The sequence below is a fragment of the Sapajus apella genome, unplaced genomic scaffold, assembly GCF_009761245.1.
Source record: "Sapajus apella isolate SASKATOON/1434 unplaced genomic scaffold, GSC_monkey_1.0 scaffold5, whole genome shotgun sequence".
NCBI lineage: Eukaryota > Metazoa > Chordata > Mammalia > Primates > Cebidae > Sapajus > Sapajus apella.
In genome coordinates, this window is record NW_022436945.1 from 30255595 (window position 1) to 30282446 (window position 26852).

General features: G+C 40.7%; 1 protein-coding gene across 8 annotated transcripts in view; it reads right to left on the reverse strand.

Moving 5' to 3' along the window:
- APBB2 (amyloid beta precursor protein binding family B member 2) overlaps window positions 1-26852 on the reverse strand; it is a 399910-nt gene that overhangs the window by 186136 nt on the left and 186922 nt on the right. For all 8 annotated transcript variants that reach the window (XM_032274019.1, XM_032274016.1, XM_032274022.1 and 5 more), the window contains exon 5: window positions 23326-24141. In XM_032274019.1, the coding sequence (XP_032129910.1) occupies window positions 23326-24141 (816 nt within the window). The remainder of the gene's footprint in view (window positions 1-23325; window positions 24142-26852) is intronic.

Sequence of the window (26852 nt, forward strand, 5' to 3'; positions counted from 1 at the left end):
GTAGGGGAAACAATGGGGAGGGGTATTGGTTTTTTTCTTTTTTGTTAATTGCTTTTTAGAGATGGTTCTTGCTGTGTTGCCCAGGCTGGTCTCCAACTCCTGTGCTCAAGTGATCCTCCCATCTCAGCCTCCTGAGTAGCAGGACTAAAGGTACACGCTACCACACCCAGCAGGAATTATGGTACAGTGGGTATGGAGTTTCAGTTCTGCAAGATGAAAAGAGTGTGGAGGTGGATGGCTGTGATGGTTGCACAATATTATAAATTTACTTAATATCACCAAACTATACACTTGAAAACAGTTAAGATGGTAAGTTTTGTCTTACGAGTATTTAACTACAAATTTAAAAAGTGGAAGTGATCTCACAATAATCCACTGAGATTACGAAGAAAGCATATTTTCTAATTGTACCTCATTGTTAATTACTTATTTCTATTTCTATATGTTGTATCTATGCGTGTATTAGTATGTCGCAGATATGTATGATTTATAATATACATATAGGCACAATGCACTCAAGTATCAGAATGGACAGTGAAAAAAGTCTGCAAAGTACTAGATTTCCTAAAAATAAATGTGGGTCTTAAGGCAACCTTAGAAGGCAGGCCTATATACATCCAACTGTAAAAAATGTTTCATGAAATAATACTTAGTCTAAAACTGACACACTCTGCCTCACTGTTGCTGGGCATCAGGAGATATTCCAGTTGTATCAGGTGTCTACCATGAAAGAAAGTGCTCTTTTTTGCAGAAGTGCCAGAAATGAGTGGTGAGATATAACCCAAGCCAATTATTTCTCATGAAAGGCACTGTGCCATAATCACTTTTTACAGACACTAGAAAGGAGAAAGGGAGGAAGGTAGGGAGAAACTCGGCAAACAGCTCAGGATTTCCACAGCCTACCATTTCAAACCTTTCACACTTCCAGAAGGCTCTTGGCAGAGCTGTGGCAAGCTCATGGGAGAAATGCTTCACCCCAGTGTAATCCAGGCCGAATATGCCGCTGCACAGGAAATGGGTGCTGAGTCCAAGTGTGTCCATATGAGCAAAGTAACACAGATTAAACAGTGATTCATTTAATCCCAAACTACATCCATCATGTTCAAAATTGTGTATCATCATCCTGCTCCAAACTCTATATGGCATCTCTCTTCCTCTTCTGCCAAGCAGAGCAAAGACTCTAGGTTACAGTTCATGAAGGTATAAATTGGGTTTATACGCTCTATGGAGGCAAATGGAGGAAAAAGAAAGGAAGGAAATCCTGAATATGGGTCTGGGAGGGAAAAGATTTAATCTGCTGACTATATAGACTTCTGGTCATTTTGGACTGAGTTTCAATTTTTTTTTTTTTGAATCTGTATTACTCTGTTGCCCAGGTTGGAGTGCAGTGGTGCAATCTCAGCTCACTGCAACTTCCATCTCAGTCTCCTGAGTAGCTGGAACTACAGATGTGTGCCACCATGCATGGCTAATTTATATATATATATTTTTAGAAACAGGGTCTCACCATTTTGCCCAGGCTGGTCACAAACTCCTGAGCTCAAGCAATCTGCCTGCCTTGGCCTCCCAAAGAGCTAGGATTACAGGCGTGAGCCACCATGCCTGGCTGGGTTTTTATTTTTAAATTTTTTATTTTGCTTCCTGGTATTGATTTTTAAAAGTCCCCTGGAAAATGTCTTGCATTTAAAAACCCTCACACCCTCACACTTACCTATTCTGTCCCCAAGATTAAGATTATTTAACCTATTCTGTTCCTAAGATTAAGACTATAACTTTCAAAACAATTTAGGTGAAGCTGTGCTAGGCCAGAGTAAGAGATACTAAGTGAACCTGTTTATTTTTTTAAAAATATATATCCAGGCCAGGCGCAGTGGCTCACGCCAATAATCCCAGAACTTTGGGAGGCCGAGGCAGGCGGATCACCAGGTCAGGAAATCAAGACCATCCTGGCCAACGTGGTAAAACCCTGTCTCTACTAAAATACAAAAAATTAGCCAGGTGCGGTGGCGGACGCCTGTAGTCCCAGCTACTTGGGAGGCTGAGGCAGGTGAATCGCCTGAACCCGGGAGGTGGAGGTTGCAGTGGGCCGAGATCGTGCCACTGCACTCCAGTCTGCGACCAAGTGAGACTCTGTAAAAAAAAAAAAAAAAAAAAGAAAGAAAAGAAATATATATATACACATACACATATATGTCAAAAAAGCACATGGAAAAAACCTTTAGTGTTCTAACTATAGCAGTTTTCTCCTGCTTTTATCCGTGTCTGCAGTGAGGTCATTTTTGTTTTTGGCAAGCGAACAGAGAAAAACAGCAAAAACACACAGACACACAAGCCCTAGACTTTTTATCCCCTCCTCCTAAAAGAGACACACTTGTTAATTTTACAGCTTTGAAAATCATCTGTGTAGTTCTACCAGAATTCACCATCTTCCTTGGTTTTCCAGGATTTTTTTTAGAACCTGCAGACCCCAGAGGGCATTTCACTGGAAGATGCTACTCATCTCATCCTTCAGGAGGTGGGCTGAGGTTTCCTTAAGAATCTTCTATGAGAATGCTCAGAGTGGTCTGCAACTAGAAAGTTACAAAAATTCCACCTGCGATGGTGTTCTACAATCAGAGCATTTCTCTTGCTCTTCCTCCTCCTCCCCATCTCTCTCTCACACTCACGCACAGACACCACACTCGTACTGAAATTAATAGAGTGAAAACTGTTAAGGCTAAAAATACTACAGGGAGAAAAGCATCTTTGCTAACACTTAATACTCAGAACAACTTTTTGAGAATGAAAACTAGGATGCTTTACCTGACTCTCAATGCAGCTGCTTTTGTTTGTTTGTTTGTTTTTAAGACACAGGGTCTTGGCTGGGCGAGGTAGCTCATGCCTATAATCCCAGCACTTTGGGAGGCCGAGGCTGGTGGATCACCTAAGGTCAGGAATTCGAGACTACCCTGGCCAACATGGTGAAACCTCGTCTCTACGAAAAATACAAAAATTAGCTGGGCGTGGTGGCACGTGCCTGTAATCCCAGCTACTCAGGAGGCTCAGGCAGGAGAATTCTTGAACCAGGGAGTAGGAGATTGCTGTGAGCCGTAATCACGCCACTGCACTCCAGCCTGGCAACACAGCGAGAAAAGAAAACAGAGAGAGAGAGAGACAGGGTCTCACTCTGTTGCACAGGCTAGAGGGCAGTGGCACAATGATCACCTGGGCCCAAGTGATGATCTTCCTGCCTCAGCCTCCTGAGTAGCTGGGGCTACAGGTGCACGCCACTAGACTTAGCTAATTTTTAATTTTTTTTTTTTTTTTGTAGAGATGGGAGTCTTTCTGTGTTGCCCATGCTGGTCTCAAACTCCTAGCCTCAAGCAATCCTCCCACCTTGGCCTCCCAAAGCACTGCGATCACAGGCGTGAGCCACTGCACCGGGTTGACACAGCTTTTTAGTTCACTTCAGCAGCTATGGATTTATCTTTTGACATAGTTAACATTTTAGATACGTGCTGAACTGCAGTCTTGAACACCTCATAAATATGTAGTAAGGAAGAGGGCAAAACAACACTTGGAAAATTGTTCAATGAAGAGTGTGAAATGACTGGATGGAAACACTAGTAACCACTGCAAGTAATGCTGGTATGAAGCCTGCGAGCAAGAGTGTCATGAGCAGAAGCCCGACCCTCAATATCCAGGCCCAGAGAGCTGCACCACCCTCAGGACCCAGCAACTTCCTCACCCCTTCAAGACAGCCTCACGGGCAATGATGAACAAGCCAATCCACCGGGCCAGATGGAGATCAGGCCGGCCTGCCCTCTGCAGGATCCCTACGCTATGAAACATGGCCTCCCTGCCTCCATGTTCTAGTCTATTCTGCTGCCTATCTGAAGTTGTTTTCTGTTGGTGTACACAATCGTAGTTCCTCTTTTACTCTCTCTCTGTGCTTTTCCTTCAGTGGGAGGGTTAATTTTCCATACCAGAATATTTAAAAAATCCAAGTGTGCTGAGCCCTTACTGCATGGTAACCACTACTCTCTGTGCTCCACATGTCTTGTTTCAGTTAATCATCACAACCACCCCACGAGGCAGAGACTATTATTAACCCTATTTGACAGAGGAGGAAACATGTGGTGTTAAGTGACTCAGCCACAATCATGCATTTACTAATAGCACAGCTGGGACTTGAAATATTCAGTGTTCATAGTGCAGTAAAGCTTATGGCACAAATTCCATTTTAGGGTCAAGAACCAGAGAAGAGACTTTCAGTGGTTTAATTTCTGGAGCACAGAGCAATTAAGAACTCTTGTATTTTGCTTTTGTTTTTTTTAACAAAAAATTTTTTTGAGACAGGGTCTCCCTTTGTTTCCCAGGCTGAAGTGCAGTGGTGTGATCTTGGCTCACTGCAGCTTTGACTTCCTGGGCTCAGGAGAACCTCCCACCTCAGCTTCCTGAATAGCTGGAACTACAGGCAGGTGTCATCATGCCCATCTGATTTTGTGTTTATTTTTTGTAAGATGAAGTCTCATTATGTTGCCCAGAATGGTCTCAAACTCCTAGCCTCAAGTGATCCTCCTGCCTCAACCTCCCAAAGTGCTGGGGTCACAGGTATTAGCCACCATGCCTGGCCACTTCTACTTGATTCCACCAAAAACAAAAGAAAACATTATTTTTTAAAGGAAAATAAATGTTTTCCACATGTTTTTCATTAGGGCTGTGATTCTTGTTAAATGTTAGCCAGATGAGTATTCATTCCAATAGAACACAGCACTTTAAACACAACAGAAGCCTGACTAAAGCAGTTACTATGTCAGCAACTGAGCCATGCTTCTCAAACTTGGTGCATAGAGGAGGAAGTTAACATGCAGCTTCCTGAGACCCACCACCTGCGTCTGAGTCCGTAAGGCACAGGTGGGGCCCAGGAATCTACATTTTAAGAAACACCTAGGAGTTCTGCTGCAGGCAGACACAGGCCAAACTTACTAGCTGCAACGAGATTTCCTCTAAGACTTGCAAATGAAGAAAATAAGATTGCTCTTAAAGTATGATAGTTGAATCAGCCAACGGATCAAAATCAAGAAATGGAATAAGGGAGAGATAGAATGGCTCCCAAACACAGTATGACTTATCTTTAAATCAACAGAAAATATTACTGTATCTTAAATGTAAGTAACTTCAAAAAAGCAATCATTCTCTTTTCAAGTGGTTTAGGCAACGCATTTCAAGGATTCTAGGTCCCAAGTAGCATCGTCTCAAGAAAAAGAAGGGCAGCACACCTCAGACTACCCCAACCTGACAGCATTTAAACATTTGATTCATCCAACACCAAAGAACCATGTTCCCCAAGCAACCAAGTTTATCCTTGGGTTTCCCATCAGTTGAATAATTATTTCTACTTGGGAAATAGCATACTGGCAGTAAGAATGGGCACTGAACATGTAGTACCAAGAAATCTAACACCTAGGAGAGTGGTAATTCTCATAATAAATTAATAGATTCTTATTTTGGCTTCAGTATTTCTCACGAAGTTGATTAATAAGTCCATCCCTCAGAAATGGATCTTTTTTTTTTTCTTTTTGAGACAGAGTCTTGCTCTGTTGCTCAGGCTGGAGTGTAGTGGCGCCATCATAGCTTCAAATGTCAGGGTCAAGCCATCTTCCCGCCTTAGTGTCCTGAGTACTATAGGTATGTGCCACCATGTCTGGCTAATGTTTAAAAAACAATTGTTTTTTCTGAAACAGAGTCTCACTTTGTTGCCCAAGCTGCAGTGCAGTAGCACAAACACAGCTCAACAGCCTTGACCTCCTAAATTCTCCCGCCTCAGCCTCCTACATAGCTGACACCAGCACACACCACCACGTCTGGCTAATTTTTTAATTTTATAGAGACAGGGTCTTGCCATGTTGCCCAGGCTGGTCTTGAACTCGTGGGCTCAAGTAATCCTCCTGCCTCACCTTCCCAAAGTACTGGAGATTACAGGTGTGAGACACTGTGCCAGCCTTTAAGCTTTTTTTTTTTTTTTTTTTTTTTTTTTTAAAATGAGTCATGCTTCTCAAACTTGGTGCATAGAGGAGAAAGTTAAAATGCAGCTTCCTGAGACCCACCACCTATGTCTGAGTTGCTCGGGCTGGTGAACTCCTGGCCTCAAGAGATCCTCCTGCCTAAGCCTCCCAACATGCTGGGATTACAGAGGTAAGCCACTGTGCCCTGCCATGAATCTGCTTTTAATGCCTGGTTTTACAGGCTCTTAGCTAGATTGTTGGCCACGGTTATTTCACTGAGGCACAGTTGAGTGTCTTACTTGGCAGAAATTCTCAACATTAACTTGTGAGTGCTCAAGCATGCTTATCTTTCCACATGTGGCCCCTTCACTTTACTGCAGAGAAGTAAAAATAGAGAAATGGGGTGTGTCATCAATGTATTTGAGAGTTCACTGGTGAATGAGATATCTAGCCATTTTTTCTAGAACTATGGCTAAGTTGAGTTTAATATTTAAAATGAGGAAAAAAGAAGACTGGTTAAACCATTATAAGTATTTCATTGATTTTTTTTTTTTTTTTTTTTTTTTTTTTAGACAGAGGTTTTTACTGTCACCCAGGCTGGAGTGCAGTGGTGCAATTTCTGCTCACTGCAACCTTTGACTCTTGGGTTCCAGCAATTCTCCTGCCTCAGCCTCCCAATTGCTAGGATTATAGATGCCTGCCACCACACCCAGCTAATTTTTTGTATTTTTAGTAGAGATGGAGTTTCACTATGTTGGTTGGCCAGGCTGGTCTTGAACTCCTGACCTCGTGATCCACCCACCTTGGCCTCCCAAAGTGCTGAGATTATAGGCATGAGCCACCATGCCTGGTCTTCACTGTTTTTGTTTTTGTTTTTTAAGGCAGCTCTCTAATAATACCCAATCTGGTTAAGGCACCCATGTTTCCACCCCATCCTCATCTGATCACTCCTTTAAATCCTGGTTAAAATAAAAACACACAACAAGAAGAACATAGACGATTCTCAGACAGGGAGCAGAAATCTAATGTCCACGTGACAAGGTCTGAATCTCTCTGACTTCTCCCTAAAAATGGCAATTCTTTCTTCAGGATGTAAGTCCTTGGCTATTATTCCCAAATCATCACAACTGAAACATCTAAAATCAAATACATCATCTTTCTCCAACAACTGGTTCCTCCTCCCATCTCTACTATTTCTGAAAACCTACATTTTCTTAGTCTTCAAACTGAAAATCTGACATCTTTGATTCTACTCACTCCCTCTCCACCCACATCTATTCAATCACTAAATTCTAGAGATTCATCCTTTCCTCCACTTCCACTCTATTTTCGAAACTACTAGTCTTGTCCAGTCCTCATAATTTAAACAGATTACTGTGAAACTCTCATAATTGCCTGAATCCCTCCTTTTGAAATGGACCCAATTGTCCCACAGTGCTGATGTGTACGGTTTCTTTGAATAAACATAGAAATTGATCCTCTCAGTTTTAAAACTTGGGAAAATTAATTCTGTCTTATCTGAGTTCCTTTTTCAGGAACCCAACCATCAGGCCTCCCAGATAGCATGAAGGAGCTGAAGCTTACCTGATCAAGGCATTTAGAAAATCAGATGCCAGACCCTTCACCCTCACCTGTCATGGTTGCCTATGCAACCACCTACTTCCTGTTGACCAGCTCCTCTTCCTTACACCTCCCTAATTCCTATTTTCCCATACCTGGTTACATTTCTCCCCTTCTATATAAACCCCTAATTTTAGTGTGTCGGGGAGATGCATTTGAGACTGATTTCCCGTCTCCTCAGCTGCAGCACCCGACTAAAGCCTTCTTCTCTGGCAATACTCATCTTATTGGATGGCTTTCTGTGCAGCAAGCAGCAGGCCCTAGACCAAACCCCTGCTGTTTCAGTAACATTTTACTCCACAAACATATTCTAGCCAATACCAGATATACTTTCTTCAAACTCCACCTTACAAAGGGCATTCTTTCTCTCATAAGCATCAATCATGTTTCATTAACACAAGCAAGGTCAGTTAGGTACACTAGCTCTTTCTCTGGCCTCCACCTACCTATCTGACTTTCTCTCACAGTTATTATTCTTCATAGACTCTTCTTTCCAGCCGAATTGCTGACAGCACTGATCCTCATATCTAAGGCAGAAGTTCCCAAAAGGGATTTCAGGGAGTCTCTGAGGTTGAAGCTGTTTTCATAATACTAAGATGCTATTTACAACCTTTTTCACTGTGTTGACACTTAAGTGATGGGGCACAAAAAATAACTGATAACATTGCTGGCATCTCAGCATGAAGCAAGACAGTAACATAAGCTATATTAGCAGTTATTGTATTCCCCAATGTAATAATGTCCTTGAAGTAGTAAGAATTATTAATTTATTAAATCTCAACCCCAAAGTTTATGTTTTCAATGAAGGTACACATAAAGTGCTCCATGGCATACTGAGGTAGGACTGCCATTTCAAGGAAAAGCACACGTGATTGAGTTGCAAGCTGAACTAGTTGCTTCTTCACACAACACCTTGTTTATGTGAAAGAACAACTGATAGACAAACTATAGTTATTCAAATTTGGATATTGGGTAGACATTTTCACAAAAATAAATGAGGTGGGCCTGTCACTTCAAGAGAAATAACACTATTTGTTGGCAATGATCAAATGCAAGATTTTAAGCAAAAGTCAGAATTTTGGAAAACTTGTATCTACCATAGTGAGCCAGACAGCTTCCCAATAATGGAAGACTTTTCTAATGAGATGGTAAGATTCACAAATGTAATATTTTCATATTGCATCATGAAATGTTTCAACATTTGGAAGATCTTGATAACTGACTGAACCAATATGTTACAAATAACCAATAGATGATGTTATAAAATTATATATGGATAAATATCCACTCAAAATGTATGACAGACCAATATATGTACATACAAGAGTGCAAAAAAGCTTATCATTTCAGATTCCACATTGTAACTAACCTTTAAGAAATTATAAAATTATAAAATTTTGTTGTAACATCAAAAAAGAATATCCACAGTTGCCTGAAAGACCATTAAAATAGTCATCCCTTTTTTAACTATGTATCTGTATTACACCTGCAGGGTTTTCTTCACCTACTTCAACCAAAACAATTTACTGAGATACGCTAAGGATAGAAGCAGATAAGAGAATCCAGCTGCCATTGATGAAGCTGTACATTAAAGAGATTTTCGACTATATAAAACAGCATCATGACCTTACAGCTTTTCTTTGGCGTATCTGAATTGTCAGTGTTACTCCTCTTATGCTTTGGGTCATTATTAAGTAAAATAAGGGTGACTTGAGTACAAGCACTGCAATACTGATCTGGTAACACAGCAACAGCTGATCTGGTAACAGAGACAGACAGCTACTAAGTGACTCACAGGTGGGTTTCAAAGGCAGCATGGGTATGCATGTGGGACAAAGCAATGACTTACGTCCTGGGTGGGACGAAGCAGGAGGGAACAAGATTTTATTGCGCTACTGAGAACGGTATGCAGCTTAAAACTTATAAATGTTTCATTTCTACAATTTTCCATGGCATATTTTCCAATCTTGGTGTACTGTAGGTAACTAAACCACAGAAAGTGAAATTGTGAACAAGGCGGACTATTGTATTTTGAGATAACTGTATTTATTCCATAACATTTATTGAACACAAGAATGTCTCAAGAGCCAGGTGTCCTGAGATACAGTATCCCAGTACTCTGGGAGGCTGAGGCAGGAGGAGTGCTTCAGCTCAGGAGTTCAAAATCAGCCTGGGCAACACAGGGAGACCGTCTCTACAAATTAAAAATTTAAAAATAGCCAGGTGTGGTGGTATGTACCTGTGGTCCCAGCTACTCAGGAAACTGAAGTGAGAAGATTGTTTGAGCCCAGTAGGTTGAGGCTGCAGTGAGCTGTGACCACACCACTGGACTCTAGCCTGGACTTTTGAGAGCCTGTCTCAAAAGTACATAAGTAAAAATAAAAAGAATGTCCTGGACACTGTTTATTCTAGGCACTAAGGATATGGCAGGGAACAAAGACTGGATCCCTTCTTTCTGTAGCTTACAGTTTAATCTCACCACTTAAGTGTTTGAGCACCAGGGTTATCAATATCACCAGAGAGGTTATTAAAAATACAAATTTCTACAACTGAAAATGAGATTTTTTAAAATGCAGAATCTCAGGCCCAGGCCAGACCTACTGAATCAGTGTCTGAATTTCAGTGAGATCTCCAGGGCATACTCCTGCACACAGTTTGAGAAGCAAAGGATTTATGCATCTCCCTAACTATTGTGAACCTCTTGGAGGTAAGCTATTACCTAGAATTTGTTGTGCCACTAGTGTAAATAATAGTTCAATTGTTGTGCTACTCATTCAAACATAAATGCCTATTGTATGAACTTACTTCTGGGGCTTAACAAAAAAAAAAGAGAGGGAACAGTGGTTCACATCTGTAATCGTAGCACTTTGGGAGGCAGTTAAGCCCAGGAGTTTGAGACCAGGCTGGGCAACATGGTTATATATATATATACACATACACACACACACACACACACACATACATATATATAAATTAGCCAGGTGTGGTGGTGGGTACCTATAGTTGCAGTTACTCAGAAGGTTGAGGTAGGAAGATCACCTGAGTCCAGGGAGGCTGAGGCTGCAGTGAACAGTGATTGCGCCACTGCACACCAGCCTGTGTGACAGAGTGAGACCGTCTCAAAATAAATAAAAATAAATAAATAAATAAATAGGAAAGGCAAACTGGCCTCGATCCTGGGAAACTTTCCATCTCCCAGCAGAAGTAAGGCAGTAATTCTAATGACAGCTAATGTTTCAAAAAATGCTTTCTGTGGGCCAGCTGTTATACCAAGGGCTGTATGTGACAATCTTATAAAGCAGATTACTACTATTACTATTCTCATTTTAGGGATCAGAAAACCTGGAACTCAGAGGTTAAGAAAGTGATGGAGCTAGAACGAGAAGGATGTCTGAGCCTAAACCACAGAAAGCAGTAAATGTCGTAAGAGGTGAATCTTGAGGAAAAAGCCTATGAGTTCCCTGATGGAAATATTGTCTCTCAATCTTGGAATCATCCAGAGCACTAAGCTCAGTTCCTTGCATATAAGAGACATTCACGGACTGCAAGGAACTCTGTGAACTGATTAAGGTTAACTTATCACATTCTATATTATTACCCATCCAATAATCCTCCATTAAGACATAATGAGCCTGAGATGAAACGGCTTCTCTCTTTGTTCTGCATAGAGTCCATTCTCTAACTCGGGGCCCTTGTTCCACAGCACACAAAGGGGGGGAAAAAGGAGACAGAGAGATAGGATATCAACTAAAAGATGAAAGCCATTTTGAAATCCTGGAAGAGGCTGGGGCTTGTTCTGGAGAAAGAAAGAAGAGCACAGGCTATGGAATAGCTCCTCTGTCCACAGTGAGCAAGGAGTTAATAGAAATGTTGGTCAAAGGACCCCACTGTAAAGCAAAGCAGGAACTGCAGAGCTGGCCCATTACTGAGAAGTGTCCTTAGAGGCCTCCATCAGTTCTTGAACTTCCTCTGCTACACTTCCCATCAGCCCCTTCCCAAAGGTATGGAGTCGGAATCCTCTCCACTCTCTCACTTTCTGACAATTCCACATGGAACTGGGACATTTTCCCATAGAACATTCTGGGGAAAGTTCTATTAATAACACTTTTCATGTCTATTAGAGATAAAATAGACTCTCAGGGGCCATCCATCTTGTATACCTTAACCATCACACACATCATCATGTATATGAGAAAACGTGTTCTGGTAATAAACAACACAACAAAATCAGGTTCTCCAACAAGACATTTATAAGATAAAGAGCAACATTTATGATATCCCAGATATACCAATTCACTATAGTTCTATATGAAGAATTCTTCAAGTAACACTGAGGGAGAAAAATATCAACTAACAATGTCCAATGTACTAAGGATAAATTTTTGTGAGGACCAAATTCAATCATATTCAAGAGTAAATCTATGAAAAGCTAAAGAAAAAGACAAAAGCTTACACACAATAAGTATCAGCTCACCTCTCAGGTAGACACCAGTGGGCTGGGGGCTATCTCATTCTCTCACTTTCTGAACATTCTACATGGAATGCTAAACATATATGATTTTCTAATAGTCAAATGATTGGATTTTTCCAGTCAGATCTGTTTGAATACGAAGCTTTTATTTCACTGTTTTGCACCCAAGGGTTCTCATAAGGAAACATAATAAATAAATTACAAGGGTAACTGGTAACTACTCCCTCATTTATGAAGGCAAACTGGGCATATTAACTGAGTCAGACATGAGCACAAAATTTATGAACCACCCACATCCTAGGTTTTGAAAAGCTAATGTTTTCCCTCTTCTTAACCAGATTAACAGATGGAAGACTCTGAGAAGTCATCTAGAGATGTCTTTAGAAATTTCAAGCATGTTTTGCTTAACAGTTCATGTCACACTTTATGATTCTACCAGAAGGCATGGGACCGAGGCTAGGATGTGTATGATTCAAAGAAGTCTGTAGATCCAAGGATGTTGCTACTATGGCATCACACTTGTATGCAGGTGTAACAGGCAAGATCAACATTAGCCTGGCTCTTCTACCCCAACAGTTCCAGGTATATTCATGATGAAGTCTATTGACGGTGGGAACAGGGGGCCACAAGCTCAATGTCTTGAGCTGGAGAGGACAGGACCCATCTAAAGGGGCTGCCGCTGACTGTTGTCCCTTTAGCATTTGAGATCAGCATTGTGAGATTTCTGAATTTACAAGAGGAATGAGAGGTCCTCTATTTTTATGTAAAATCTCTCAATTTCTAAGCATTGGCATCTAATTAAGCATTTTCTTTCTTTTTTTCCTTTCTTTTCTTTTTTTGTTTTTTCTGAGATGGAGTCTCACTCTGTCACCAGGCTGGAGTGTAGTGGCATGATCTCGGCTCACTGCAACCTCTGCCTCCTGGGTTCAAGCAATTCTCCTGCTTCAGCCTCCCAAGTAGCTGGGACTACAGGTGTGAGCCACCATGCCCAGTTAATTTTTGTATTTTTAGTAAAGACAGGGTTTTACCATGTTGGCCAGGATGGTCTTGATCTCTTCACCTCGTGATCTGCCTGACACAGCCTCCCAAAGTACTAGGATTACAGGCGTGAGCCCCATGCCTGGCCTAATTAAGCATTTTCTATAACACTGTCTATGGAACAAAATCTGTCCATGAGTTTGTGCATTCTTCAGTGCTGCTGTTTGTGATCTCTGATGCTTTAAGGTGTCATATTGCCTTTGCATTGCCCTAAAGTCAGGGCCATATCCTTTTATTTTATATTCTGCATAGCTCCTTAAGAAAATCTTGCATGTTTGCTAAGCAATAAATGTCTCTTGAACTAAGGCTAAGAAAAACATGGCTATTACTGATAGTCTTGTCTCTCTGTTCTTAAGCTTTGATCAAAGGAATAAAGCCATTTCCATATGCCAGCATCCCTGAACTATCCCACCCTTCATAGCTGAACCATACTACTAAATATTAAGCTTCACCATGTCTTTATCCTGTTTTTCTACCATTTCCACACTTATTCCCAATCTCAGTTGAGGCTGGAGTTTCAGGTTTACCAGTCCACACCAAAGTTTCCTCATCTTTACAATGAAGACTTTGAACAAAGGCAACCCAAAACTATCTACAAATTCCTTACAGTATATTCCACTCACTTATCAAGTCTCGCAAGACCTGCAACTGTGAGCTTTCCTTCTTGAAAATTTTGAATATAATAATTCTTGCAGATTCCTTTCACATCTCCTCCATGTTGCATCTATTATCTGTAAGATGTCTGTACGGGGTTGAACCATATACCCTCAAAAATTCATGTCCACCCTGAACCTCAGCATATATCAACTTACTGGGAAACAGTCCCAAAAATTCATGTCCACCCAGAACGTCAGCATATATCAACTTACTGGGAAACAGTCTTGGTTGATATAATTAATTAAATTAAGGTGAGGTCATACTAGATTAGGGTAGGTCCCAAATCCAATAACTTTGTGTCCCTATAAGAAGTCCATGTGAAAACAGAGGTACAGCTACAAGCCAAGGAATGTTACGCATTTCTGGGAGCCATCAGAAGCTTAGAAGAGGCAAGGATGGATTCTTCCCTAAAGCCTTCAGAGGGAGCGAGATCCTGATGACACTTTGACTTTGGATTTCTATCCTTCAGAATGACGGGTGAAGAAATTTCTATTGTTTTAAGCCACCGCGTACAATTTGTTACACCAGCCCTCAAAAACTAACGAAACATCTTAACATCTCCCCCTCTTCTTTGCTTAGGCTATACAGGGTTTGGAGTGGGCTTTATCTTTTCTTACTTACTGAGGTATGATGTGCAAAATGGAGCAAAGAACACAAAGACACATTTTGTCAGGCACTCTGCATATAGTGGGGCTTCATCCATAGATAGATACAGGAAACTTTATGTGAGCTATGTGACATCACAGGCTGGCTTTAATCTATTTCTATGACTCAGGCACCTAGCACAGCACACAGAGTTAACTTTTAAAAATGACTGGCAAGCGTATGTATATATCAGTTAACAAATGAAAGAATGAATGAACAAACTAATGAACATCACCAAAGTCATGATGAACAAATTCACAAATTCTTGAACTATTGTTAACTTATATGAATAATACTGCTCAGTGAAATATCATGGTAAAATTACAGATGCATTTCAATTCCCCACGGATGTAGAGAAGTTCAAGTTTGCTATCTGGATATTTCTGTAGCCTCTTACTACTTACTACTTTAAGGGGTGTTTTTGTTTTTTTGAGACAGTCTCACTCTGTCGCCAGGCTGGAGTGTAGCGGTGCTATCTTGGCTTACCGCAAACTCTGCCTCCCAGGTTCAAGTGATTCTCCTGCCTCAGCCTCCCAAGTAGCTGGGACTACAGGCGCCCGCCACTATGCCCAACTAATTTTGTATTTTTAGTAGAGATGGGGTTTCACCATGTTGGCCAGAATGGTCTCCATCTCTTGACCTCATGATCCGCCCACCTCGGTCGGCCTCCCAAAGTACTGGGATTACAGGTGTGAGCCACTGCTCCTGTCCAACTTAAGAGGTTTTTTGTTTGCTTGCTTTTGTTTTTGGTAGAAAACTAATCTGGCCAAATAGCTCATGATGAAATTTGACCAGAAAATTTCTGAAAGTGGCCAGTAGTGTTTTTGTCTCTCTGCCCCCACTGAGCTACTCGCTCACAATGTTGGTGACTGCATGCCCTCCTCCAAGGTATGAGAGCATCACCTGGTACTTCTGGGAGGCCTCACACAGGACTCCTAGAGGCCTACATTCAGTTGCTTCCTGAGCTGCCACTGTCCACAGGACTGTCTCCCCAGAAGCTAAACAACTTGCCAAACTAAGAACTAAAATTTGCATTTTCAAAATATCAGTAAAGTAGAGATAAGAGAGAGGAAACAATCATAAGTTAAACTTCTTTAGTGGTTAATGTTTCAAAAAGAAAAGATACTTTACTTTTCAACAGCTCTGAGGGACAATGCTCTCCCCAGATCTCTATCACTGAAAGTCTGTTCAAACTCCAGCAGGGTGCAGGTGCAGTGGCTAGCGCCTGTAATCCCAGCACTTTGGGAGGCTGAGGCGGGCAGATTAGGAGGTCAGGAGTTCAAGACCAGCCTGGCCAATATGGTGACACCCCGTCTCTTTTAAACATACAAAAATTAGCCGGGCATGGTGGTACATGCCGGTAGTCCCAGCTACTCGGGAGGCTGAGGCAGAAGAATTGCTTGAACCCAGGAGGCAGAAGTTGGCAGTGGGCCAAGATCAGGCCATTGCACTCCTGCCTGGCAACAGAGTGAGACTCTGTCTCAAAAAAAAAAAAAAAAAAAAACTCTTCAGCACAGACAACTTCAAGTGCCCTAACATCCACATCCTGAACGATTGACGTTTCTCCCTCTCATGCTACTCGAGGCTCTCACAGGCCTCCCCGGGTTCCATCTTGAATATATCTGCTGTTGTGAGCTCACTAACGATTGTTAGACCCCGGCTGCCACTATTCTCACTGTACTTCACCTTTCTGTTCCCTGAAGTACCTCTTATGATACTCTATAATGGAAGATAACCCAAAACTACCTTATTCACTGGAACATATATTTTTGTGTAGAACTTTCCAAAAACACAAATTCTTTTCTTTCTTAAGTTCATGGGGTAAAATAAGAAATATTTTTATACAGTTTACCCCTGAAGTGCTAAAATCTCACTTGGATAATGCACCATCTACCCCAGAACACAGTATGCCTAAACTATTTTGGAAGTATCTCACATCTGCCTTCTCGAATTCTTCCTGTTGCATCACAGAACTCTCAACTGAGAAGACATAACAGGAAGGCTAGTGAGTCACTCAAGGTCTTTATAAGATTCCAATTAATTCAGCAGGGCAAACCAGCTGAAGCCTGGGATTTTTTTTTTTTTTTTTTTTTTTTTTTTTTTTTGAGACAGTTTTGCTCTGTTGCCCAGGCTGGAGTGCAATGATGTGATCTCAGCTCACTTTAACCTCCACCTCCCAGGTTCAAGCAATTCTCCTGCCTCAGCCTCCCGAGTAGCTGAGATGGCAGGCACGTGTCACCACGCTCAGCTAATTTTTTTGTATTTTTAGTAGAAAAAGGGTTTTGCCATGTTGGCCAGGGTGGTCTCAAACTCCTGACCTCAAGTGATCCACCCACCTTGGGCTCCTAAAGTGCTGGGATTACAGGTGTGAGTCACTGTGCCCAGCCATGGGCCTAGGATTTTTAAGAAAAAAGGAAAAAAAAAATTTATCGTTAAAATTACCGAAAGCCATTTGAGATAAAATGAACAGTTAGAAGTGGTTTCTAAAAGCATGAAAAATACAGACTTATACAAAGCTTTAACACTCTTAAGTAGCTAAAGCCAGAAATAAGAGGTACTGCCAGTTGTGTTGACATAATTAGGTTTGTGGCTCTCGCTATCATCAACTATGCAAAAGAGTTCCATTTTGTTTGCCTCAAGAGTGGAAACCAATCAATTTAAGACATCAAAGGATTCAAACTCTAAAGCAACATTGCTATGGTCTAAATGTGTCCCCCATATTTCATATGTTGTTGGAAACTTAATCCCCAAATTCATATGCTGATTGGAAGTGGGGCCTTTGGGAGGTAACTGGGATTAGATGAGGTCGTCAGGGCAGGGCTCCCATGATTACATTGGTGGCTTTATGGGAAGAGGAAGACAGGCCTAAGTTGACATGCATTCTCTTTCCCTCTCGCCATGTGATACCCCCGCCATGTTATTCTGCAGCAAAAAGGCGCTCTCCAATGCTCTTGGACTTCCCAGTCTCCAGAACTGTGACCTAAAAATATTTCTGTCATTACAGATTACCCAGTCTCAGGTATTTCGTTACAGCAACAGAAAACAATCTATGACAACCCTAGACCAATCTGCAACTCAAGGCAAAATGTGAAGTCAACTGAAACCAAAATGGCCCTTTTCCTTGGTACTGGCCCTTCCAACATACAGTTACAGACTTGAATAAAAGAATGTTTGTGACAGATTGAATTACTGGCCCCAATTCTTCATCCTTCCCAGGAACCTAGAGCACAAATAAGAATCACCCTATCCAAGTGTTCTCTACAATTATTTTATACAAATTGTTCTTATTTTTTCTATTTCTAGAGGTATATTGATGTAGCAAACATCAGAGAACACGCATTAATTGATCGCGAATCTATCCATCCAACCAGCAAATGAGTAACTTTATGGAGTGTACTATGTGCCACATACTGTATGAAGAAGTCCACATGCGCACATAATGAAGACCTGGCTGCTGCTTTCATGGAGCTCTAAGTGTAAATAAAAACTTTTGAGTAAAGCAGGATGCCACTAAGATAAAAAGCAGAAACTTAGAAACATTTCTTTGGGAATACAAAGAAAGGACTTTCTACAGCTAGAGGGTCTAGAAAGATTTCACAGTGGAGGTGGCATTTGATCTAAATCTCAATTGCTCACAGGAATGGAAAGATCCCTAAAATATAATTTTCTACTTTCTGGATTCTCAAGATACTGCTATATGCATCCAGTTGAACCAGACAAAATCTGATGTATTTAGCTTCTGTGGTAAAACACTGGATTCTGTGTCGGAAGACCTAGGTTCAAGTGTCAGCATGGCTACCTGAGAGTGAGAAAGTACCACTAACAGGATCTGGCACATGGTAAGCCTGCAGAATCTCAGTGTGATTTCCCCAGTAACTCAGGTTATTCAGCTTCACTTACTGTGAGGCAACAGAATCAATGAAGTTATAAAATACATAGCCAATGCCAAAACCAGGCATTGAGACATAACATCAAGTGTCTTACTCAACACATCAAGTTCATTTTGGGATATGTAGATGGCTCCCATTTTCATTCAATTAGTAATTTTTTGAATTTGTTAAACTCACTTGTCATATTCCAGACACTGAAAATACAAAGATGAAGATGAACCAACCCTTGCTCTTAAGGTCCAGAAAGTCTTAACTCCGAGTCCAAAATATCGGTAATTCATAATTGAGGGAAAAGCAAACTTATATTATACCACTATACAGATACTGATAATCTCTAATATAATAATTACTAATATTCATTAAGCTCCTGCTATATGCCAGGTACTGCTCTAAAAGCTCTTCGAAGATGCTCCCGCTTAATCTTCACAGCAGGCCTATGCCAAAACACTCTTATTATCCCCATTTTATAGATGAGAGGCTATGAGAACTGCCTAGATGTACCAGAGTTAGGATTCAAACTCAGGAAGCTGACCCTTTTTCCTCACCCACATAGACACAATAAGAGTCTATGCTCTTAACGATAAGTTAATGGATCATGAGGCCCATTGCCACACCACGTAGACTTGGTTTTCTCTGTGTATAATTCTGCTTTTGTACACTTTAGCAATGAATCTAATTTTGAAACAGTTTCTACCCAAGATCCATCTAGTTTCATACCCTGTGTCTTCAATTTTGTTAAACCCCAAACTAAACATAAAATTATATGTTGGTACCACTGAAACCCATACCCAGGAAGCTTCAAAATGATGCATCTTTTCAAAGTTTCCATAAAGCAAACATGAAAGACCAAGTGATTAACAGAGAGATGATACACACTCTGACAGACAGGTTATTTATTTATCCGAGTCATCATACTTACATGGGGACACTGAGGGAACTGTATCTCTGAAAAAAACCCCTAACTAGATTCAAAGTTCTCACCTTGTACAATCTTTTGTAGAATCAGGGCCAAGGCACTCTTGAACTTTTCTAAACTCCTATGAAAATAGTAATTTCACAGATGCTTTCCTTTTTCAAATAGCCTCTTGTTTTCTCAAAGGACAGACTACACAGGAGGAAAAGGACAGCCACATATTGTATACACGATTGACTAAAAAGCTGGAGGGGCGATTCAGTAGTAAAGGAAAATAGAAAGTAGTCAGTCTCTGGGTTAGCTATTGCATTTTATTTTACAGAGAGAATCTAACTTGGAAAGGATGCCCCTAAGGTACAAATTAGTATCTTCTATTTCTCTAGGCTCCCCAGAGTGCAGTCTAGAATCCAAAGATAATGGCGTCATGATTTAGTCATAAAACATACACCACTGTGATGAGTATTTGCTTAACACATGGCAAGTCAACAGGCAAATATATACTTTTTATATATGTACTATGGCATAGCATACTAAGATATCACAAAAATTTGCTCTTGTTTTTTTTTCTTTCAACAGTATTTGTGTTTATTTTATATGTATACACATACGCACATATATATACTATATAAAACATACATAAGAAACACTAACTTTATCATTACAAGTGAAACATACAACGTTAATTTAGACTGATCATGATTATTTTAAACACTAACAGTATGTTTCACAGGAAGGATGAAATCAAAAGAAATACAATGCTAAAAAACTGCTTATTTTATTTCATTCACTAATCTATGTATTATTACCTGAAACTCTAAAGTGTGATTATAAAGCAAAGAGATTTCATTTCACAGGGATCCACGGCAGGCTGAGGCAATTCCAAAAGCAGGCTCCCAAAATTGTGACTACTAATATTAAGACACTGCAAAACGCTGAAGTAGGTGCAGAGATCCCGAAGCGAGCATTTTGAAGGCTGGCATAGGCTTGGCTTCTAGTATATTTCTTAAAAACACAATCTAATTGCTTTTCAGTCACAGCTAATACATTCTTTCAAGCATACTTGATTTGAAACACCTATCCTTAGCAACTTATCCAGGATCACCATCATCCTGTCAAAAGCAACTTTCAGAGAGAAAACCAACTTTCAGAGAGCATATCTTCTTAATACGTCAAAAAGCTCTAATCTACTTCACATCACAGGCCAAGCACTGTAAAATGTTCTGTGGGAACCCAACAGCAAGTAATGTCAGCACACCGAGCAAATGAGTGGGAAGCATTACAGCAGAGGGGCCCCTGAAAGTCTTTCTGGAAAGAGGGAGTTACAGGTACATTTCAAGAGTCCCAGTAGGTAGAGTGGAGTGCATTCTTAAACTCTGCCCTCTCCACAGGCCCTTAATAACAGCAGCACTCAATAAGCCCAGGGGCTATGGACAGAAATATCTAAATACTCATCAGCAGGGAACTTGCTAAATAAACCATGGAACTTGTGTATAGTGGAACAGCATACATAATTCTAAAAAAGACTGAAGTAGAAAAATGGACTGATCTATAAAATACATTAAGTGAAAAAAGCAAAGTATTCATAAAACAATCTACTTGGGGTAACTTTTTCCTGGTTTTAACTATTTATTGTGGCAAATTTTAAACATACAAAATTAGAAAATAGAATAATGAACCTGCATAATGAACCCACACATACCCATGATGCAGCTTTAACAATTAACAGCTTATGGGCAATTTTGTTTCTTTTTTTATCCTTCTAATCCCAATTATTTTGGAGAAAATCCCGTATACAGTATTGTTTATATCAGTATGTGCTATACTGTATTATATACGTTACACTATGGCATATATTAGTATTTTATATCAGTATATATCTCTAAAACATAAGGAGTCTTTAAAAACATCATCACAAAATTTGGGTAAATTTTAAAATTTATTATTCTTCTTCTTTATTTTTATTTTTTTGAGATGGAGTCTCACTCTGTCACCCAGGCTAGAGTGCAGTGGCGGGATCTTGGCTCCCTGCAACTTTTGCCTCCTGGGTTCAAGTGATTCTCATGCCTCAGCCCCCTGAGTAGCTGGGACTACAGGCACCTGCCACCATGCCTGGCTAATTTTATGTTTTAGCAGAGAAGGGGTTTCATCATGTTGCCCAGGCTGGGCTCAAACTCCTGAGCTCAGGCAATCTGCCACCTCGGCTTTCCAAAGCGCTGGGACTACAGGCGTGAGCCACTGTGCCAGCCTTAAAATTTATTATTAGTATGTGGTTATATGACTCAAATGTTTTCTGAGAGGAAATAAAAACATAAGCTAATGGCCATCACTGGGAAAGGGGGATAGAGTGAAGGGCCAGAGGCAGCTTAATTATTCATTTAAAAATACATATATGTTTTCTGAGACAGAGTCACATTCCATCACCAGGACTAGAGTATAGTGGCATGATCACAGTTCTGCATCTTCAAACTCCTGGTGTCAAGTGATCCTCCTGACTCAGCCTCCTGAGTAGCTGGGACTATGGGCACATGCCACCATCCACCATGCCCAACTAATTTTTTTGGAGGGGGAGAGATGGGGTCTAGCTATGATGCCTACGCTGGTCTCGAACTCATGGGTTCAAGTGATCCTCTTTCTCAGCCTCCCAAAGTGCTGAGATTATAGGCATAAGCAACCGCACCTGGCCAAAACTTTAGTTTAGTTTAAAATTTAACCATGACAGAACCAGCTGTGCCAGGAAGAGCAGCAAAAAGGGTGCCATGACCAAAGGGATACAGCAGGGCATCAGTAAATGCAGAACACAGGAGGTTGAACTTGGCTGGAAGATGTGCAAGGAGTCTTTCATGTATTAAGAGATTCAAACTCGAGTAGGTGACAATGTCCATCAGCTGCAGAATATGATTTCTCTAAATGGGTAAAAAGTAACAGAGAGCTGTGAACTAAGGGTCATTACTAAACATAATTATGATTCCAATAATGTTCGGGGCCAGACAGTCATGCAATGAAATGGGCTCATCTCGTCTCCCTCCTGCCACATCCCACAACAGTAGGCATCATTTAAAGTATTGGGATTTTTAAAGAGCACTTCAAAAATGTGACTTTTTAAAATTCTTAAGCAAGTTAATGTCTTAACTCTTTTCCTTATCTTTAGTCCTTGTAATTTATCTACCTTATAAGTTGCAAAAATGTGGTTTCCTTCTCTGGTGGTTCTGTCTATTTTCTTTGTTATATCTCTATTAGCATAGCCCTGGGACCCATTAGGGGAACTGATGGACTACTTTTAAAAAATTAGCCTTTCTGAGCGCTTGTTTACACTGAATTCAGATACAGTAAAGTTCTCCACATTTTTCAATCTTATGATCAGTAAAATGGGAACTATAAGAAAATGAGATTTAAAGTGGCTTTTAGGATCCTGTTCATTTCTGTCACAATTTTATCACCTCCAACAAATCCATAATATTACAAATATAGACAAAAGTAAAGAAAGACTGGTCTCAATTAGACTAGTTAAAAGCTTCTGAATATATTTTTCTGAATATATTTTTCAAGAAATATCATTTTCCCACTTTCAAATATTACTTAAGGCTAACAAAATGTTCCTCAGTAAATGTCAAAAGGGAAATGCCTTTAATGAACAGGCAGCTAATGTTTTAAGTTTTTATGAGCTTCATCATAAATAAGTTCTTTTGAGAACTTTAAAACAGTTCTTACTTGGATTATATCCTTCCCCCAACAAATGCGTTTCTTTTATTATTTTGCTTGCCAAAACCCAGCATTTCTAGATGGCATAAGAAATGGTCTACCTATGCACTGGAAGTATAATTTCTAAATAGATGATATTTTACTGTACTTTGCACCAAGGACCTGTTTATTTTACAAAAATGCTTCCCAGAAACAAACAACTTTATGTATGATCAAAAATGAAACTAATCTAAGATATGGTTGAGGAATGCAATAAAATCTTGCATTGCCCAATTTTACTGCAAGAGGCTCATGTTCCTCTCTGCATGTAAAAGGACATTTTTGGTCAGTCTAGAGATTAACTCCACCAACAGCTGAAGAGACCAAAAGAAAGTGCCAGCTGAGGCTGCACCTTCCCCAGGGTACCTGTTTCATCCGGGGAGCTGGGTGAGGCACTGTCTTGGGACAATGTTGTCCAGCTGGACTCCTCATCGCTCGGTGCCAGGTTCTGGATCCGATGTAGTGCACAGTCGGTTTTGGCCCCTGTTTTCGGATGATCCTTCTTGGTCTCTGGGCTGGATGACACTGTGGCTACTTGGCCATCTTCAGGACTGGACTGGGGTTTGTTTGGTTTCTGTAGCAGCAAATCGCCATTCCCAATGATGGTGGAGGCCTGGCCCTGGGCTGGCTGGGATTTCTCTTCCACCATCTCATGGTGGTTGCCTAGATTCTGCTCTAGTTCTCTGGCTGAGGTTTCCAAGTCTGCATAGTAATTTAGGAAGCTTTTAGTTCTCCTGGGCTGGGAGGGTAAAATCTCACAGCCTGGGGAATCCTGTGGGTGGGGCTCTTTACCCTCTAACTTCTCAGAAGTTATGTTGATGACTGCAGTGGGGCTTAGGTTTTTGTTGGGGTCCTGTTGCCCTTGTTCTGCAGCCTTCCGGAGCTGGTTCTCCCCATTTTTCACCAGCTTGATGTTAGCAGAGCCATTTCCCAGGAGGGGCTGTGCAGCTGGATCTGAGAGGCCCATGGCCGCCTGGATGTTAGTTAGTGCATATTTTTTCCTGCATTTGGGAGGTGTGCTATTCTTGGTTTCTGTGTGTTTTATTTCAGCGTTCAACAGTTCATTGTGGGAGGAACGGAGGTTAAGGGTGTTTGGTGGTGTGGCTGGGCTGTTCCGATTTGCGACGTCTGTAGTTCCGCTGCTGGCCATAAACACTGCCAAGGTGTCAACCCCTGAGTCAGCTGGGGAAAAAAAAAAAACGGTCATTAGACACCTGCCATGATTAAATTACTTAGCATGCAGTCTGAGTAAATATATCTATACAGAAAACTGAAAAAAGAAATGCTTCCACTGCACATACATGCTTGTAGAATGGACTCATTTTCTTCTTTATTTCACCATTTGTTCCTATATTAATTAAATAGAAGCAAATAAAGGGCTTAACATGGATACCCAAAAGCCAGTTTACAGAAAAGCTAAGAAGTCTGAGGACCTAAATTTTACTTAAAATAAAAAAGCATTTCTCTTTTTTCACATAAAAGCATTTTCTTCTGGTGGCTGGTCTTCATTTGTCACAAGCTTGAAAAATCATCTGCTTTCCAAATATTCCCACCACATTTTTATTCTTTTGTTCCTTCAGGCAACACCAAAAAATTGTTCAAGATTCCTCTGGGGCTTCAGCTCTCTTAATTAACCTGAAAGGTCATTGTTCAATGATGCTCCGTATATCCAAGGTCATTTTTCTCAACCATGTTTAGAAACTGTGTTCTGAATGCCTGGAAAACCAAGCCTCCATTAGAGTTTGCAAATGTCTTTCTGAAAATTTTTGGCCTGAGATTACTGTTTGTACTAAATAGAAATTTTGAAGAAATGGCTTAAATTTTGAAGAACACGTACACAAGCACACAAAACTATTACTATAGCATTGAGCCCTTGGCTACAGACAACATGTTAGAGCTCCCAGAGGACTCTGAATATATTCCACTTAATTAAAATATAGACTCAGTTGTTTGCAGTCATCACATGTCCCTGCGGAACTCCTAGGAAACTATCTGACAATTGCGTTTATCTCAAATATTGTTTGCGCCGTTAGTGATTTATTCTATGTCTCTTGGTAGGAAGAAATAAAGGTTTCTTAGACTAGAAGGGAATAAAATTCATCAGCAAGAATTTCTAAGGTTTCAGATTTCTCAGTCTATGAAGAGGGGCTTCTTTCTTATCTGATCCTTTTGCCCTCCACAGAGACTTTGATGATTTCTACCCCAGCAGCAGATGAACCAAAGCACAGCTTCAAAAATTCCTGAAATTGTATTCTGACAACTCCCTCTTCCTCCCCCAGGCAAAACAGGGATCTTCTCAGGAGACAAGGGGAAGAATTTTCCTGTTTGGGAGCTTAGAGGTATCCCTCCATCATCAAACACTTAGGTTGGGCAATTTTAGAAAAAAGTTACCATTTTAGAGTCCCTGTGCTTCCAGGAAGCAAGGCAACACATCCATCCTTCACTATAGGCCATAACCATTTTACAACAGAATGGACATGTGGCCCAGCTGAGAGTCAAGGGCTGTAACCCCAAGGGTTAGGAGATGCGGCCCCATTCTTTAAAGTTATTATTTAGCAGGATTCCTTCTTACCTAGCACCCTACCTGAGTCCGTAGGACTCATTTTACAGAAACAGAGAATGTAGTGTGGTTTTTCCTTTTTCAAAATTTCCTTTTTCTCCACCCAGTCCAATGGAAGGTTTCTGTCTTTTAAACAATTCTCTTGACAATTAAATTTTTAAAAAATTGGGTTTTTTATTACTGTTTGGCTACAACTATTACGCCATTTTATGGGAAACATATGTTTCAATTTACAATTTAACTTCACTCAAGAGTAGCATTTCATGTGAGAAAGGCCTACCTCAAACCTACATGAAGTTTTCCCTGAGGCACATAACCAGAGCACAGATATGTGAAAGGATGTTATTTTTAGATTTTTGGGTATTTAGAGTGACATTATGAGAAAGTGCAAATCTCTGGCTTCCTAAAAAGCATGGCAAAAAAATTTCTATGAGGCTGCTTTATGATGCTAGGTACTATCACACATTCTAGCAATGTAATTAGGGAGGTATTTTTATTTACTTTGTTTATGACCATACATATTTTCAGAAAGAATGCCACCAGAGTTCCTAGGTGATTTTTAATATTTAAGTAGATTTTATATCCTGAATATGACAGATTAAGACTTCTAGCCATGGCCGGGCATGGTGGCTCATGCCTATAATCCAAGTACTTTGGGAGGCCAAGGCAGGGAGATCACCTGAGGTCGGGGGTTCAAGACCAGCCTGACCAACATGGAGAAACCCCGTGTCTGCTAAAAATACCAAATTAGCCAGTGTGGTGGCACACGCCTGTAATCCCAACTACTCAGGAGGCTGAGGCAGGAGAATCGCTTGAACCTGAGAAGTGGAGGTTGCAGTGAGCCGAGATTGTGCCACTCTACTCCAGCTTGGGCAATAAGAGCGAAACTCCATCTCAAAAAAAAAAATAAATAAAAGACTTCTAGCCACATTTTCCCAGTCTTTGGGATCTTATTACCCTCTCAGGGGCCATGTAACTCTTAATGCTTGTTAGAAATAATGGAGGGCAGGCAGGAAGGGAAAGAGGCTGAATAGAAAAGGACCATCCAATACAAACTGGATTAACAAATGCAGCTCTGTATATGCCATAATTATTGGTTTGTTTATTTATTTTGAGAGAGGGTTATTTATTTATCATTAGTTTTGAGACAGGGTCTTGCTCTGTCACCCAGGCTGGAGTATAAGTGGCATGAACATGCCTCACTGAAGCCTCAACCTCCTACAGGTGTGAGCCACTGCACCTGGCCCAAGTACTTCCCAGCTGATATGTAACTCCCAGAGGAACTCTACAGTGCATGGGATTAGCTTGGCTGTCTTAGTTCTAGGCCTGAACT